The 19479-nt window shown below is 42.6% G+C and overlaps 1 protein-coding gene across 1 annotated transcript in view; it reads left to right on the top strand.

Moving 5' to 3' along the window:
• The window catches only part of LOC126203671 (uncharacterized), a 50509-nt gene that overhangs the window by 14514 nt on the left and 16516 nt on the right, over positions 1–19479 (top strand). The window contains exon 2 of the mRNA XM_049938036.1: positions 16194–16298. Within this exon, the coding sequence (XP_049793993.1) occupies positions 16194–16298 (105 nt within the window). The remainder of the gene's footprint in view (positions 1–16193; positions 16299–19479) is intronic.

Raw genomic sequence — 19479 nt, 5'->3', positions numbered from 1 at the left:
TTTCTTACACAGATCCATTCCTGGGATCAGTGTTGCGAAGTTTTCTGTAGAATTCCCTGTGCTATTGAGGAAGAAATGGCAATGTCGTTTACTGGTCTTTCTATTTTGCGCCGGCCGAGGTAACCGAGTGGTTCTAGGCGCTACAGTCTGGAACCGCGCGACCGCTACGGTCGCAGGTTCGAATCCTGCCTCGAGCATGTGTGTGTGTGTGTGTGATGTCCTTAGGTTAGTTAGGTTTAAGTAGTTCTAAGTTCTAGGGGACTGATGACCTCAGAAGTTAAGTCCCATAGTGCTCAGAGCCATTAGAACCATCTTTCTATTTTGCAACTGAGGAACATGACTGTTCTTTCAGACTAAGTATGGCATGGACTGCGAGTATATCAGCATGCTTTGAAGATGTTGGCGTTTTTTCGTGCTGTTGTTTCAGAGTAAACATTTTTAATTGCTACTTGAGATGGATGCGTATGAGACACTTGGATCATACTGCGCTTAGAGATATTAGGCCCTACATCTACATCTACATCTACATTTATACTCCGCAAGCCACCCAACGGTGTGTGACGGAGGGCACTTTACGTGCCACTGTCATTACCTCCCTTTCCTGTTCCAGTCGCGTATGGTTCGCGGGAAGAACGACTGTCTGAAAGCCTCCGTGCGCGCTCTAATCTCTCTAATTTTACATTCGTGATCTCCTCGGGAGGTATAAGTAGGGGGAAGCAATATATTCGATACCTCATCCAGAAACGCACCCTCTCGAAACCTGGCGAGCAAGCTACACCGCGATACAGGGCGCCTCTCTTGCAGAGTCTGCCACTTGAGTTTATTAAACATCTCCGTAACGCTATCACCGTTACCAAATAGCCCTGTGACGAAACGCGCCTACCATCGATAGCAATGTTCCAGCAACATCTTTAAAACCAAAGAAGCCGTTTGTATGCATTTTGATTATGTGGAATGGCTTCATAGCTTCAGATGACTCAACAGTCTTGTAAATCTTTCGAAACAAAGTCCTTACTTACCTTTCTTCTACCATGCGCCATCTACAAACGAATGTTTTCAACATTTTCTCCAGTAATTGGCACTCTGAACGAGTCTAGGGACATGTAACAGAGTAAGGAGAACATAGCAGCACTGAAAACACACTATATTATAAAACGACACTTACGTTTGACATTTCCTCTCTTTATGGGCTCTTGCCTCATGATCCATAGTGGTGGAACATTTGAGACATAACTTGGGACAGATTGTGTGTAAATTTCCTGGTTATGTTATAGTATTAAGTGGACATAGTCCGCCCCTGGTAGCTGAGTGGTCAGCGCGAGGGAATGTCATACCTAACGGCCCGGGTTCGATTCCCGGCTGGGTCGGAGATTTTCTCCGCTCGGGGACTAGGTGCTGTGTTGTCCTTATCATCGTCATTTCATCCCCATCGACACGCAAGTCGCCGAAGTGGCGTCAACTCGAAAGACTTGCACCAGGAAAACGGTCTACCTGACGGGGTGCCCTAACCACACGGCATTTATTTAAGTTGACGTTTTAACTTTTCAAATATAGACTAGGAAGGAAGGAAGGAGGATTAGGGTTATCGACCGTCCACATAGAGGTCATTAGAGACGGAGCACAAGCTCGAACTATTTTAAGGACGGGGAAGGAAATCGGCCGCGCCATTTCAAAGGAACCGTCCCGGTATTTTCCTGGAGCGATTTAGGGAAATCGCAGAAAAGCCAAATCAGGATGGCCGGTAACGAGTTTGAACTATCGTCTTACTGAATGCGAGTCCAGTGTTTTAACCACCTCGCTCGGTGTAGACGAAGAGAGAGTTAAGTGATTAGGAAGAGCTGCAGGGACAGGGAACACTATGAAATTGTTATAAATGTCTTATCCAAAAATTTCCTAACACTACTATTTAGAGAGTAGGCCCTTGAAAGTAACATCTTACGTCTCCTGCTTACAAACGTGTCTGAACGTTACAATTCAGTGAACGATGAACAGGGAACCAGTGATAGTTAGGCTTTTATAGCATCACTGCATACGGCTGTAAATAGAAATTCTAAGAACTGAAGGAAGATATTTCCGCTTAGCAAGTGCGACAAGAAGCAGGACCGCGCGAAGTAGCCGCGTGGTCTAGAGCGACTTGCTACGGTTCGCGCGGCTCCCACCGTCGGAGGTTCGAGTCCTCCCTTGGGCATGGGTGTGTGTGTGTGTGTGTGTGTGTTGCCCTTTGCGTAAGTAAGTTTAAGTTAGATTAAGTACTGTGTAAGCCTAGGGACCAGTTTGGTCCCATAGGAACTTACCACAAAAATTCTAAGAAACAGGTGGTTTCACATTACCTGAGCGGTCAGAATGAAACATTCATCTATGAGAATAGCGATCAAAGACTGAAACGCCACATTTTTATTCATCTCTGAGACTGAAAATGTTGACTATAAATGTACAAAGCTCAAGAGTATTGTACAACGCTTCTTAGTTATGTTCCGACTAAAGTTGTGAGGGATGGGAAGACCGCGGTGGCCGAGCGGTTCTAGGCGCTTCAGTCCAGAACCGCGCGACTACTATGGTAGCAGGTTCGAATCCTGCCTCGGGCATGGATGTGTGTGATGTTCTTAGGTTAGTTTAAGTAGTTCTAAGTTCTAGAGGACTGATGACCTCAGATGTTAAGTCCCATAGTGCTCAGAGCCATTTGAACAATTTTTTTTCTTTTGGGAAGACCCATCCCTGTTCGGCAGCAGTGTTAGAAAAAGAAGAGAGCTTCAGTAGTGATTAAAAAGTAGGCAAAGCCTCTTAGACAAACAATACTAATGAAGCGAAAATTAGCTTCAGGGGAGCCAAATGAGAAGCGTTCAACGAATTCGAAAGAAAAATTCTGTCTATCGATCTAACAAAAAATCCTAATAAGTTTTGATATTATCTTAAGTCAGTAAACGGATCAAAGTCCATATGCTTCGCAAGCTTAATGGTATCAAAACGAAGGATGACAGAGTGAAGGCCGAAATGCTAAATTCCTTTTTCCAAAATTGTCGTACTGAGTAATAACGTCCTGTGGTTCCTCTTTTAAATAGTCGCACCAACGTCAGAACGACAGATACAGAAATAAGGAGCCTTCGAGACATTAACGAAAATCTCTTGAACAGAGAAAAGACTACTAGACTGATGGGGTGCCAGGTCGACTCCATATTAATTACTCGAAAGAACTAGTTCCTCTTCTAGGAGCTATGTAACTTACGTCGCTAGAGGACGGAGTGATCGGAAAAATGCACAAGTCATTCCCATTTTCGACAGGTGTCGTCGAAGAGACTCGCGAAACTATAGGCCTACGTCGCTGACGTTGCAGACCTTTGGAACCCAGTTTATTTCGCGTTCTACAAGGTTACTGGAGTCCAAAATCTCCTTTGCAGGGATCACCACAGGTTCCGAAAACAACGATCGTGTGGAACACGCGTCGTTCTCTTCGTCCACGAGACGCAGGTCAGTGCCGTGTTCCTTGACTTCCAGAAGGTGTTCCATGCAGTTCCGCACTGAAACTGCCTAAAAGATTACAACTGTGTACCGGATCGGGACTCGAACCCAGTGACTTGGACTTCAGGGGCAAGTGCTCTGCCCACTGAGCTAACCGAACATGCCTCAGGACACGTCCTCGCAGGTTTACTCCCCTAGTAATTCATCTCCTGCCTTCCAGACTTCACCGAAGTTCTGCGAAACTTGTGGGACTAGCATTCCTGAAGGAAAGGACGTTCCTGAGACATGGCTTAGCCACAGCCTGAGCGACTGTTTCCAGAATGAATTTGCACACTGCAGTGGAGTGCTTGCTGCTGTAAAACTTCTTGCCAAATTAAAATTGCGCGCTGGAGCAGGACTCGAAATCGGGAGATTTGACTTTCGCAGGCAAATGCTCTACCCGCTGAGCCAACAGTGACCTGCTGAAACGTCCCCTTAGAAAAGTTATGAGTTACTGTGCTGGTAAACTTCTACGTTATTTGATACAAAGACAGCTGAGTAAAACTGAACGTACTCAGACATTTCTCCTTACTTATTCTGATCACCACTAAATTGACACACAATATTTTTAGCGCAACGCAGTCTGACTTTCAATAATATCTACAAAAGAATGGCCCTGACTAACAATAACCTATATCTTTCAAGAATCACTTGCCTCACAAAAATCTTCGTTACTCGAACTACTGCAATACAGCGGGAGCCAATACTGCCAGCGAAATAAAAGATTCAACTACTGAAGGCACTAACTGCTGCTGGGCATAGTTAACAAATGAAAGATTTTGATAAAGAAAAAACAATGTATTTACCGTAATAGAGTTCAAAAGTCATAATATATATATAATTTTGTGACATACAATTGAACAAATTTCCTTTTTCTGACGGACGCACGTCCAGATCGTCCGCTGAAAACTCTGGCATCTCTCTCTCCACATCCACCACTGCTGGCGGCTCACCTCCAACTGCACAACGCTACGCGCTGTTGCCATCCAACTGCCCAACACTACAATATCGAATATTCCAACAATGCCAGCCAGCTACAGACTGCACACAGCACAGTCAGTGATTTTCATACAGAGCGCTACGTGGCGTTACCAACATAAAAACCTAAACAGACTACTTACACGGTTAATGGATGATAACAAGATTGCTAAACAATTACTGCAAGTATTTACATCAGTAAAATAACTGGGAGGAATGATCGCGTAAAAGTAATCGCAGTCTCGGCAAATGTCAGAAAGAGGTTCAACGCAAGAATCCTCGGGAACTGCAGTCCATCCACGAAGAAGAAAGCTTTCAAAATGTAGTTCGACGAATACTTGAATATTACTCGTGAGGCTGGGATCGACCAGACATGAGTGATCGAGAAAACAGAGAAGATCCAAAGACGAGCAGCATGTTTCGTCACAGGTTCACTTAGTAAACTCGAAAGCGTCACGGAGATGCTAGTCCAAATACAGTGGCAGACAGTACATGAGTCGTGCATTACGGTGTAGTTTACTGTCCCAATTCAGAGTGTGTACGTTCCTAGAAGAGGCAACTGATGTACTGCTTCCTCCTACGCATATGTCGCAAAAAGACTATGAGATAATTAGAATGATAAGCCTTCACGCGGGATGTCATCAACAATTGTTCTTCACTGAATCATTTGTGATTGGAGCAGGAAAGATAGGAACTGACAGCTGTACACGAAAAACCCTCCGCCACACGCCATAAAATGGCTTGCGGAGTATAGATGTAGATCTAGACGAAGCGTATAGGAGGCTGAGACGGGACAGGAAGGCCAACTTCCACACTAGTCTGTGTTTTATGGGGGAAGAAACCCAAAACTACATTATAAAAATATATTAATTAACAGGATTACAGCTGGAGCCTTATAATCACGATAACAATTTTAAATACCTGTGAGAAAGAAAACTGCAAGCAGCTACAATATATCTGGATGAATCATTTTAATGCTAAATAAGTAGTTCCGGGAGTTGGCCCATCATTAGACAACAGTGACGATTTCTCGAACACAATCATACATTATTATATTGATAAAAAGGTGTTCATCATAAATTGCGGCGTCCTTTGATGTGTGTCATGTCAGACTCCAGAGAATTTGACCTCGTTGTCGTAATTCAGACAGAACATCTTGCTCTCACGATATAAATGTGAAATTTTTCTCTAGATCCTCGCTGCCGTTTGACGGGGGACATGGGTTCGAAACACTTTATGGAGAAAGAAGAATTATTATTTCAAAAATGATGTTGCCGGTTACAACTTTCTTCACGGCTCATATTCTCAAAAACAGCCGCGGTTTTATGGAGTCACCAAGGATAAAATAAAGTACAGAACAAATTAGTGAGAACCCTGGATTTTTCATCAAGGTATCAACATTGTAAACAGCAGATTAAATTATTGAGAGCTGTAACCTGAGATCTCGCCTGGACATTTTATATTCCGTTTCTGTGTTTATTACTGTTGTAAACTAATTCGGAGAACGCTGTTTCACACAACTACGCAGTGACAAATTGCGTAACAACTTATAATGCACAATAATCATCATGTAGAGGAACTCGAAACTACGCAGTGTTTTGGTCATTGAACGTACATTTTACATCCACGTCTGTTGGTAATTCTAACGAGCTCTCCTAACGTACAGATGTCAATTCTTCACTCACGTCGACAGAAATCCGATCACTAATGAAACGTTATATGAATAACGATCTGTGTTTGCTTGAAAACTATTGCGTTTGTAGCGACATTTCTAAGCAGACCATCTATTAACATGGTTGATGTTGAACACTATTGTGTTCGTGTACACAAGTAAAGTATGGAGACTGGTTCTTGACAAAAATAGTTCCCTCAGATCTAATTTTATCAGTGCTTCAGTTTTTTCTTCCACTTTCAGCACTGTTACTTATTCTCCATTTAAATGTCGGTTTAAAAGTGAGGATGTGTCCGAGGAATAAGAGCGTTATAGAAACAGGGTGAGATTATACGGATGAACATTTATATTATAGATGCAGGCTCTTTCGTTAGAAAGACCAATATTTCTTAGCTCAGGAAAAAGTAATGCGTTAGCGCGTTAGTCTCTCATAGCCAACTGACTTCACATTTAAATAATAATTATTGATGTGTTTCGTTTATGTCCTTACAAAGATGTTTAAATAATATTGAATTTAAAATAGAACTTTAATAAACTTTAGGGTTTTGACTACTTATTAATCATTGTCTAAATATTTCTTTTACTTACTTAGCTGTGAAAGATTTTTTGTATATAAAGCGGTTGTACTAAGTTGTCGAATTTACTTAGAGATCTTTCGTTCGGCGAGTACAACTCGGAGAGCTGGCGATATTAAAAAAATTTCTGAGACGGCGGCAAAGACATAGTATGAAAATTTTCCTCCATGGGGTATCAGCGTGAAGAAAACAACATTAATTTTTTTTCTGGGGGCAGTGGCTGTGCAACCTCAGCTTTAGGGTCCGCCAATCCGCTAAGGCAGCTCCTAATTGTGTCAAAGGAAGGAGGCACATTAAATGTGACAGAGGGGCAAATGTACTGCTCTGAATAAAGCATGGCTCAAAAAAGTCCTAGGGCTGAGCTGTACACATTCTCCTTTACGTCCTGTTGCTGTATTAGCAAATAATTTATTAGAAGGTGGTACTGCAGTCTAATAAATCATGGTAGACTAGTTACACGAATCATACATTAATGAACATAAGCAAACAGGGAAACATTTGTAATAAACATAGGCAACACCAAAGATTTAACTTTTAAGAACAGATGGTTTTTCAGTTACTTCTAAATGCTTACCGAATGGCAGTTCTACAAGCAGTTTCACGTGTAAATTAAGTTAATTATTGAAATACATCAGCAGCCCCAGAATTATCTAGTGTGACACAAAGGATGACAGAATCCGCTCTAAGATCCAGCCGCGACGTGTTTTCAATACATTCACTTCACCCTTATTCTTGGCTGCCCTTAACCAAGACCCTATAAGAAACCCGGAGTGTTTCTACATAAATAAAATCACACCACTCTGCCTTACTCTATGATGGCACAAATCTAGAGTCTCTCTTTCTCGATCGACAACATCCTGTTCTTACATTTTCTCCGTCCCTCCTGCTCCCAAGAGTACCTCTGCCACCACCAACATCCCCCAACATCGTGACACATCAGCCAGTGAGAACTCTGGCGGCTCCTCTCCAAGCTACCCGCTTTGTACAACATTTTGACATATATGCAGATTGACCGTCATTCCTACGCTAATGATTCTATAGCTAATACATATTCCAATTGATACGTTACATCATGAGTTGTCTCCTGACATCGGTTCTTCTCATTTCTAATCACATATCTCATTAGCATCGGACGTATTTGTGCTTCTAACGCACCGTCATACATATTAAATCAGCGTTGATCATAGATTAATAAATCGATTCACGAGTAACTACGCTCGCTTCATTTTGTCAGTGTGAGTGTGGAGAGCTGTCTAATTCGACCCTTTAGACATATAGACCTAATATTACAGAATATTTAACGATAATATAATACTGGTTGTTCCTCGTAGTGATGACTACTGTGCAATGCTATTACGGGCATGTGGTTTATTGTGTGTCATACAATTATTTATTACTCAGTAAAAGTGAACATTTGTGGTGGAATGAAGTAGTTGATTGTAAATATGTTTCTGTTTACAGTTGGCAATTTCTTCTTTAATGCATTGCATTCTGTTTTTGAGTTGAGCATAGCTGCTCTAAAAGCTGACCATTGCTTTTTAGCGATACAATTTTACGGTTTCTCAGAATTTCAATCCGATGAAGACACCCTTAGAAGGTGTCGAAACTTAGGTCAATTGTACCAGACAGTTGCCGGCGGTTGTGACCGAGCGGTTCTAGGCGCTTCAGTCCGGAACCGCGCTGCTGCTACGGTCGCAGGTTCGAATCCTGCCTCGGGTATGGATGTGTGTGATGTCCTTAGGTTAGTTAAGTTTAGTAGTTCTAAGACTAGGGACTAGTGACCTTAGATGTTAAGTCCCATAGTACTTGGAGCCATTTGAACCAGACAATTACTGGCAAACGGTTGGCTGTATAATTCCTATGTTTTCAAAATTGTATACGGTTGCTGAGAAACAGCCATATCTAAAACTGTCTGTTGATGGACTTAATGCTCTTCCATTTACTGCACCAGTCTTCCTGGCCTCATATCAGGTTATTAAAGAGTGTGCCATGTCTGTCGTTGTTGTTGTTGCGGTCTTCAGTCCAGAGACTGGTTTGATGCAGCTCTCCATACAACTCTATCCTGTGCAAGCCTCTTCATCTCCCAGTACCTACTGCAACCTACATCCGTCTGAATCTGCTTACTGTATTCATCTCTTGGTCTCCCTCTACGATTTTTACCGTGTGGTGTCACCACCAGACACCACACTTGCTAGGTGGTAGCCTTTAAATCGGCCGCGGTCCATTAGTATACGCCGGACCCGCGTGTCGCCACTGTCAGTGATAGCAGACCGAGCGCCACCACACGGCAGGTCTAGAGAGACGTACTGGCACTCGCCCCAGTTCTACAGTCGACGTTCATAGCAATGGTTCACTGACAACTACGCTCTCATTTGCCGAGACGATAGTTAGCCTTCAGCTACATTTGCTACGACCTAGCAAGGCGCCGTATTCAATTGATATTGAGATTCTATTAATGTATCATCAAGAGCGATGTTCTACAAATGTGGATTAAAGTTAAGTATTCCAGAAGCTACGTACTTTTCTTTATAGCATTCATTACGTATCCTGTTTCAGACCTCACGCCATCCTGCGTGAGTTTAAGCGCGTGCCTTTCGGCTTCCTCTCATTGTGTCTAGGCTGTCTTGTCTAGACACAACATACCGTCCACGCTTCCCTTCAATACTAAATCGGTGATCCCTTGATATCTCAGAATGTCTGATACCAACTGATCCCTTCATCCAGTCAGGTTGTGCGACAGATTTCTTTTCTCATCAATTCTATTCAGTAGCTGCTCATTTGCTACGTGATCTAATCTTCAGCATTCTTCTTTAGCACAACATTTCAAAATCTTCTATTCTCTTCTTGTCTAAACTGCTTATGTTTCCCTTTCACACATGGCTACACTCCACACATATACTTTCAGAAAACACTTCGTTACACTTAAACCTATACTCGATGTTAAAATATTTCTCTTCTTCAGAAACGCTTTTCTTGCCATTGCCAGTCTATAATTCATATCCTCTCTACTTCTATCGTCATCAGTTATTTTTAGTTAGCCATCCATACACGCTACTTACGGCTCACCTCTCTTCAGTCTAGTGTGGCTGCCCTGCGGCCGCCTGTACATGCCCTGCCGGTAAAATTCGGCGGTTCTAATCTTCTCATTCTCCGTAGGTCCTCTCCGAACCTGCTCAGAGGAAACCATTTCCAACCTTGTACATGCCTGTTCATATTTACTTGCATTCAAACCCCACTTTAACTTCATAATGAATGGAAGTAAAGTGAACCGCAAGACAGCTGTAACTGCAGATCTCTTTACTGTCACAATGGGTTTCACTGCATTAAAACAACATACTCAGGTGAACAACATAAGGAGGAAAGGATCCCATGTAACATATATGATCAAAATACTATAAGAATCTTTTAAAAATCCTTGCAACCCCCACACGGTTTGTATAGATTCACGTTTTATGTTATTTCAAGTTGCCTTTATCCTTTGCTATCTTGTTGTTGTTGTTGTTGTGGTCTTCAGTCCTGAGTCTGGTTTGATGCAGCTCTCCATGCTACTCTATCCTGTGCAAGCTTCTTCATCTCCCAGTACCTACTGCAACCTACATCCTTCTGAATCTGCTTAGTGTATTGATCTCTTGGTCTCCCTCTACGATTTTTACCCTCCACGCTGCCCTCCAATGCTAAATTTGTGATCCCTTGATGCCTCAAAACATGTCCTACCAACCGATCCCTTCTTCTAGTCAAGTTGTGCCACAAACTTCTCTTCTCTCCAATCCTATTCAATACCTCCTCATTAGTTACGTGATCTACCCACCTTATCTTCAGCATTCTTCTGTAGCACCACATTTCGAAAGCTTCTATTCTCTTCTTGTCCAAACTAGTTATCGTCCATGTCTCACTTCCTTACATGGCTACACTCCATACAAATACTTTCAGAAACGACTTCCTGACACCTAAATCTATACTCGATGTTAACAAATTTCTCTTCTTGAGAAACGCTTTCCTTGCCATTGCCAGTCTACATTTTATATCCTCTCTACTTCGACCATCATCGGTTATTTTACTCCCTAAATAGCAAAACTCTTTTACTACTCTAAGTGTCTCATTTCCTAGTCTAACTCCCTCAGCATCACCCGACTTAATTTGACTACATTCCATTATCCTCGTTTTGCTTTTGTTGATGTTCATCTTATATCCTCCTTTCAAGACACTGTCCATTCCGTTCAACTGCTCTTCCAAGTCCTTTGCTGTCTCTGACAGAATTACAATGTCATCGGCGAACCTCAAAGTTTTTACTTCTTCTCCATGAATTTTAATACCTACTCCGAATTTTTCTTTTGTTTCCTTTACTGCTTGCTCAATATACAGATTGAATAACATCGGGGAGAGGCTACAACCCTGTCTCACTCCTTTCCCAACCACTGCTTCCCTTTCATGCCCCTCGACTCTTATAACTGCCATCTGGTTTCTGTACAAATTGTAAATAGCCTTTCGCTCCCTGTATTTTACCCCTGCCACCTTCAGAATTTGAAAGAGAGTATTTCAGTCAACATTGTCAAAAGCTTTCTCTAAGTCTACAAATGCTAGAAATGTAGGTTTGCCTTTTCTTAGTCTTTCTTCCAAGATAAGTCGTAAGGTCAGTATTGCCTCACGTGTTCCAACATTCCTACGGAATCCAAACTGTTCTTCCCCGAGGTCAGCTTCTACCAGTTTTTCCATTCGTCTGTAAAGAATTCGCGTTAGTATTTTGCAGCTGTGACTTATTAAACTGATAGTTCGGTAATTTTCACATCTGTCAACACCTGCTTTCTTTGGGATTGGAATTATTATATTCTTCTTGAAGTCTGAGGGTATTTCGCCTGTCTCATACATCGTGCTCACCAGATGGTAGAGTTTTGTCATGACTGCTCTCCCGAAGCCATCAGTAGTTCTAGTGGAATGTTGTCTACTCCCGGGGCCTTGTTTCGACTCAGGTCTTTCAGTGCTCTGTCAAACTCTTCACGCAGTATCTTATCTCCCATTTCGTCTTCATCTACATCCTCTTCCATTTCCATAATATTGTCCTCAAGTACATCACCCTTGTATAAACCCTCTATATACTCCTTCCACCTTTCTACCTTCCCTTCTTTGCTTAGAACTGGGTTTCCATCTGAGCTCTTGATATTCATACAAGTGGTTCTCTTCTCTCCAAAGGTCTCTTTAATTTTCCTGTAGGCAGTATCTATCTTACCCCTAGTGAGACAAGCCTCTACATCCTTACATTTGTCCTCTAGCCATCCCTGCTTAGCCATTTTGCACTTCCTGTCGATCTCATTTTTGAGACGTTGTATTCCTTTTTGCCTGCTTCATTTACTGCATTTTTATATTTTCTCCTTTCATCAATTAAATTCAATATTTCTTCTGTTACCCAAGGATTTCTATTAGCCCTCGTCTTTTTACCTACTTGATCGTCTGCTGCCTTCACCACTTCATCCCTCAGAGCTACCCATTCTTCTTCTACTGTATTTCTTTCCCCCATTCCTGTCAATTGTTCCCTTATGCTCTCCCTGAAACTCTCTACAACCTCTGGTTCTTTCAGTTTATCCAGGTCCCATCTCCTTAAATTCCCACCTTTTTGCAGTTTCTTCAGTTTCAATCTGCAGTTCATAACCAATAGATTGTGGTCAGAATCCACATCTGCCCCAGGAAATGTCTTACAATTTAAAACCTGGTTCCTAAATCTCTGTCTTACCATTATATAATCTATCTGAAACCTGTCAGTATCTCCTGGCTTCTTCCATGTATACAGCCTCCTTTCATGATTCTTGAACCAAGTGTTAGCTATGATTAAGTTATGCTCTGTGCAAAATTCTACAAGGCGGCTTCCTCTTTCGTTCCTTCCCCCCAATCCATAGTCACCTACTATGTTTCCTTCTCTCCCTTTTCCTACTGACGAATTCCAGTCACCCATGACTATTAAATTTTCGTCTCCCTTCACTACCTGAATAATTTCTTTTATCTCGTCATACATTTCATCTATTTCTTCATCATCTGCAGAGCTAGTTGGCATATAAACTTGTACTACTGTAGTAGGCATGGGCTTTGTGTCTATCTTGGCCACAATAATGCGTTCACTATGCTGTTTGTAGTAGCTAACCCGCACTCCTATTTTTTATTCATTATTAAACCTACTCCTGCATTACCCCTATTTGATTTTGTATTTATAACCCTGTAATCACCTGACCAAAAGTCTTGTTCCTCCTGCCACCGAACTTCACTAATTCCCACTATATCTAACTTTAACCTATCCATTTCCCTTTTTAAATTTTCTAACCTACCTGCCCGATTAAGTGATCTGACATTCCACGCTCCGATCCGTAGAACGCCAGTTTTCTTTCTCCTGATAACGACGTCCTCTTGAGTAGTCCCCGCCCGGAGATCCGAATGGGGGACTATTTTACCTCCGGAATATTTTACCCAAGAGGACGCCATCATCATTTAATCACACAGTAAAGCTGCATGTCCTCGGGAAAAATTACGGCTGCAGTTTCCCCTTGCTTTCAGCCGTTCGCAGTACCAGCACAGCAAGGCCGTTTTGGTTAATGTTACAAGGCCAGATCAGTCAATCATCCAGACTGTTGCCCCTGCAACTACTGAAAAGGCTGCTGCCCCTCTTCAGGAACCACATGTTTGTCTGGCCTCTCAACAGATACCCCTCCGTTGTGGTTGCACCTACGGTACGGCCATCTGTATCGCTGAGGCACGCAAGCCTCCCCACCAACGGCAAGGTCCATGGTTCATGGGGGGGGCTTTGCTATCTTACTATCTTAAAATTCTGTCATGGTTAGGTGACCTTTCATTTACTATGGTACGCCTGCCAAAAAATTTTTAACGTATCAATAACTGTATCAGTATGTTGTGGTTTAAATTTAGTGTCCTGAATTTCATGATTGGAAGCGGGTACGCTTATAGGCTTTTCGCTCAATGAAGCTTAGAGTCTTGACATTTATTCATAATGATATGAGAATGAGTGAAGAGGGAAGGGGGCGGTGTGAGAAAGCATCAAGGGGGGAGGGGGAAGGTGGTTATTTAGCTCTGCTGCAGGCCCCAATTTTTGTCTTTCCTTATGTGTGTCTTTTGTTTTCACTCATTTTTCCCGTATTGCATCCCCGCACTATTTCGCCCCGATGTCCTGTTTTATTTGTTCTGATAACTTCCCCTCTTCAGGGATATGATTTTTGACTACGAACGTTGGGGGCTTTTTGGAGTGCTAATGTGACGTTGTTGCAAGCGCGTCTTAATTTTTATTTTTACTGCCTGTTTAAATACTTTACATAGGATCTATAAAAATATTAAATGAACTTCTTTCTTAAATTTCTCAAAAATTTTAATTTTAAAAAATTAAAAGATTCTCTATACATACCCTGTGGCGATTGCAGGGGTTTTTAAAATATTCTTATAGTACATTGATCATATGTATTACATGGGGTCCCTTCCTTCTTATGTAGTTCACCTGAGGATGCTTTTTTAATGCAGCGAAACCGGTTGTGACAGGAAATCACCAATTACAGCTGTCATTTGGTTCATTTTACTTCCATTCATTACGAAGTTTAACGGGTGTGGCTGCCCGCATTACAAAGTTCTGTGTACCCACATTATGTTCCTCAGCACCGTCGGTATTCTCCCAAGACTCGTTAAGTTGCTGCCTTCTATTATAAGCGTGTCCTGGTCACAGTTGCCAGGCCGAAACTATACGTCCATCGCTCAACAAACATTAACTGCTTTCGATATTGCAGTGCCTGTGTTCTTAAGGAGAACGAAGCAATGCTCCCTCCGTGCATGCATGTCCGAAGGAACAGGCACTGCAGCGAAAGAGTTTATGCAATATATGAAATGTATTCGCAGCGGCGAATATGAACAGCCGTAGGGCGATGACGACAGTGAAGATTTGTGCCGAGTCGGGACTCAAACCCGGATTTCCCGCTTCACGCCCGCGGTCGCTTTAACTACGTCGGCTATCCGTGCATGACTTACGGCCAGCTCCAAACTTCTGTATGTCACGCATGTCCAAAGGAACACTGCACCGTTCTTATTAACAACACAGGCACTGCAATATCGTATTTATTAAACTGTTTCCTCCTGTGCGGAAATTAAATCATGTTTGTACAAGCACCGGTTGCGACACAGGAACGACGGCATGTGGAAGTTCGTGTCTGGCCGTGAGTTGTGCACAGATGGCCAAAGCGGTTGAGGCGTAAAGCGGGATGTCTGGATTGGAGCCCTGGTCTGCTACAAATTTTCATTGAAATTTCTCATCATGAGGGTATCCCAGAAAATGTTTCTTATTAATGACAAACGTTTCAACACTTTTAGCTCTCATCTTCAGGTCGTAACCTTTTTTTGTAGGGAAACAAGATGTTGAGTGGATAAAACTTGACGTCTTGTGCGTGAGGTTCAGCGCAAAATGAACATGATTTACTACAGAAAAAGTTTCAGATCTGAAGATGATAGCAAAGACTGTTGATACCGGTTGTCTTGAATAAAAAATATTTTGTACTATCTTGGCTTTCGGTTTTTATCAAATTTCCATTGTAGTCATTCCCTTATACAGCTGATGGTTGTTCCCATTAGCAACTGCGAATACATTTCATGCCTTAACTGCTTGTTATGATCAGTTCCAGTCAAGCGTTTCTCCCTGCAATCATTATGTTTTTTTTTTTTTTTTTTTTTTTCAGTGCCCCATCTGGGGCGGGCTGGCAGCAGCATATGCGCTGCTCTTCAGCCGAAAGACATTAATGATACTATAAAAGACATTTAAAATAACATAATGGAGACAATATGGGGTACGTAGACATAGAGAAGGGGAAACATCATGGAAGAGAACAGAAAAAAATGGGGCGACTGTACAAAGGAGATAAAAACCGTAATAAATGAGCGCACACAAAACAAAACCACACACTGGATCATAAAAGTACCGACGGACGGCGTAGCACATAACAGTCACTGACAATAACACTATGTACAAGACCAGCACACAATTAAAATCATAGCTTTTGCACAGGAGAACAGCACCAAACACAACACTGACGTAGTGCACTGATGACGATGAGCAAACAGAGAGGATCTGCCAGGGGTTTACAGACAAGGGAGGAGGGGAAGAAGGAGGGGAGGAGAGGGAAGGAGGGAAGAAGGGAGGGAGGGGAGGAGGGGAGGAGAGGGGGGAGAGACGCTCAGGGGGGGGGGCGAAGAGGGCTGGGGAGGGAAGGACGTGGGAGGGAAGCAGTCGAGGAGGGGGTGCAGGGACTCAGGGAACGGGGCGTTCTGACAAAAGCTGTATGATATATGACCACTTCTAAAAAGCCAGACCCAGTTGTAAATTTAGAAATAAATGCAGGACTCGGTTTTAACAAAATACGGACGATCTCTCTCTCATATCCTGCTGTAGCTCTAGAAGCCCACCACGGTCGATATAACGGTCTTCTCGTATTCCCGTGTTGCAGCTTGCTCACCTGCAGACGCCACGTTCGACGGCTGCAACTGGTGCATCTGCAACCCCGAGGGCGAGTGGTCTTGCAGCGAGAAGCAGTGCTCCACCCTGCCGCCAGGTGAGAGACACTGGCCGGCCCCCCTCCTGCCTGGTCCTCTCCGCTGCGTGGCACCTGACCTCGGCGCTATCCCTCCGGGCATTCCATTCCACCTGCCACCGTTTCCCTTACTTCCCCCCTACTCTCCACAGTCCCTCCTCTGTTAACCTCACCAACTCAACATGCTACCCCACGATGCTTTTTTCACTGTTTGGAGGCAAAGCTCATTTCACCGTCTCGTATACTATGTGCTGATCTGTATTTGTATTTGTTTATCAACAACTTCCTGTTACTAGTTCTGACGTCCCCTCTCCACCGCGTGCTGGTGTTGTCGACGCCGTGGAGCTGTTACTGCTACAGCTCGGTAGGTGGAGTCGAGAGGCGGTGCGCGATGATGGATGTCTCTGTCGGTTAAAGAGAGACAAGACCTGAAAAAGCTCTGAAGAAATCGTTCCTCGAGTAATGATTAAAGTTTGATTGCGAGTCCGCACGGTTTACTTATTAATGCGAACTGCGCACTCTGTCTCTCATGGTTTGAAGTTTGTTGTGTACATAGTTCCGCATAGTCAGCGCGTACACAACTTTCCCACTAGAGCGCGACCTGCTAAGCACAACAGCACAGGCGCAGCGCTCGTCCGTCTCCGCACTACGAGATGGCGCTGTCTTACAGACGGACCAAATTCTGCTTCCGCCGATCCGCGTATTAATATGTAATGCAGCCAATGAGATTGTTGCTAACGTAGAACCTTTTATCCTTTGCGGATCACGCTCGCTTAGTGATACCTGAACGCACAAGGTATTATAACGAGTGTACAGACCTCCGATTAGCCAGTCTGCATTAGTCTGCATTAGTCTGCATTTGTCTGTACCAGTCTATAGTCAAGTTTCAGTCTGCGCCTAATAAGATTATCATACTCCTGTACATAGCTATGAAGATAAAGGAATAGACACTTTGTCAAGTATCAGAGATATGTGAGGATAAGATTAACGTACCAAGACCAAAGGAACTTCAGATTGTCAATTGTAAATAGCATCCAGAACCAAGTTAAGTAGTTTTTAGGCTTGTTATTATTTTAATAAATGTGTGTGAAAATTAATCAAATTGGTCACCGTCAATCTGCTACTCTAAGCGTGCAAGTTGCATTTCTATCGTCTGACCTAACGGCAGAAGATAAACACGCCACGATAAGACCACGAGACATATTGCAGATACTCACACTGAGCGACAAATCAAATAATCCGATGGTGTGTGTACCGAAGGTCTTACAGTACGCACACCACAAAGTTGAATTATTATGTGCCCGGTTAACACTTTAGTGCAGTAATTGAAGAATCTTCCCTCATGCGCATCGTCCACATCACCAAAAGTGAGGAAAAAGTTCAACTGCAGATCGTATTGGCCGTTGTTTGTTCGTTGCTAAGTAAAATTGTTCTCTCTATATGGCGCGACATCCACAGATACTCTTTAACAATGTCTTAATTATCTTGCGTCGTAATATTATTATGTCCAAACCCTCCTTGTCACAACTAACCGTCCACGAAATGACTTCCAAGTTAAATAGTCACTGTTCATTAACTTTCGATAAGCATTTACCAAATATTCATAGAATGATGGAGGCCACACGTTGAATTTCCACTTTTGATGAACAATTTTATTGTTCCTTTTCGCTAAATACTATATAAACATCACGCCACATGCACACACTGTTAATTAGCACTGGCAGTTCTGTTAGTTTCAAGTATCGTGACAATTACGACAGCTTTAACCCTCGGCGTAATTGTATCTTCTTCATGTATTCGTGTCAATGTCTCCTACTAGATATTAAACGTGTATCATAGTCTTTTGAAACTTCGTCCATTCCTTTCTATAAGTTCGCTTATATGAAGCACGATAGCTAGCAAGCGACTTACTTTTTCCGTAAATGAGTATTTTCGACGCATTGAATTTCTTCGTTGCGTTTACAATTCTCTTCCACATAAAAGTTATCTCTGATCGACATTTGTCCACCCCCGGTAGCTGTTGCCGGCACGGTAGCTCAGCGTGTTCGGGCAGAGGGTTACGTACCCTCTGTAATAAAAAAACTGAGTTAATCGATCATCAACGAACTTCATCGGATGTCTTACGACGTCCGCCCCGAGCAGATACAACGAACGAAAGCGAACAAAATGAGATTTAAAAAAAAATAAAAAAAACGACTGGTCAGCGCGACAGGCTGTCAATCCTAAGGGCCCGGGTTCGATTCCCGGCTGGGACGGAGATTTTTCCTCTCAGGGACTGGGTGTTGTGTTGCCCTAATCATCATTTCATCCCCCATCGACGCGCAAGTCGCCGAAGTGGCGTCAATCGAAAGACTTGCACCAGGCGAGCGGTATACCGGACGGGAGGCGCTACTCACACGACATTATTATACCGACACTTATTTGGACTTAACTTTCATGGTATTAATTTGCAATTATTACTTATATGTTTGGCAAATAACTAAAGATGACCTTTCTTTCTTCTTCCTTTCTACCAAAACACACTCTGTAATACTTAATGTTGGTGTTTGTCAAGACTTTCTGGTATTATATCATCGGCAAAGTTGTCGTACCTGTCAGGATAACTTTTCCCTACTTTACATCATGATGGTCTTTCCTAGTTGGGTTTTGGGGGTTCATTAGGTTGTTACACAGTCACGATTTTCTTTTATTTACTTTTCACACGACGTTGAAGAACATGTACTTGCAGTTTTCTTATGGTCCATTTGTGCAGAGTCTCGCACATGTTAAACATCACTCACAACATTCAGTGCACAGTTACACATGGAGAGTAACTTACATAAACAAACAGTTACAAAGGCATTTTTAGCTGTAGTTGACAGAGATAATTGTTACAGCTCCTCCACAGATATGCTTCTGTACAGAAGGCATTTACCTTAACAAATTGGATTACAGTTTGCTTACATCTATTTTGCAATGATGTTTATCCTATGTGTCAGTATTTTTATTTACGTATATTGTCGAAGCGTCTGAAGAAATTCACCGACTCACTTTCAAGTTTTTCCTTTAGCACTTTGTCTTCGTATGTTTGGTAATCTGTTTATATCTCCAGTTCTTCTAAAAACTCAATTTCATACCCTCTATTTAGTCAGTGGAGTACTTTGATATTTTGCTTTACTTATTTTGTATGTGTGTAGCAACTGTTGATTTATGTCTCTTTTGC

The sequence above is a fragment of the Schistocerca nitens genome, chromosome 9 (assembly GCF_023898315.1).
Source record: "Schistocerca nitens isolate TAMUIC-IGC-003100 chromosome 9, iqSchNite1.1, whole genome shotgun sequence".
NCBI classification, from domain to species: Eukaryota; Metazoa; Arthropoda; class Insecta; order Orthoptera; family Acrididae; genus Schistocerca; species Schistocerca nitens.
This window is presented reverse-complemented; position numbering and strand designations above follow the sequence as displayed.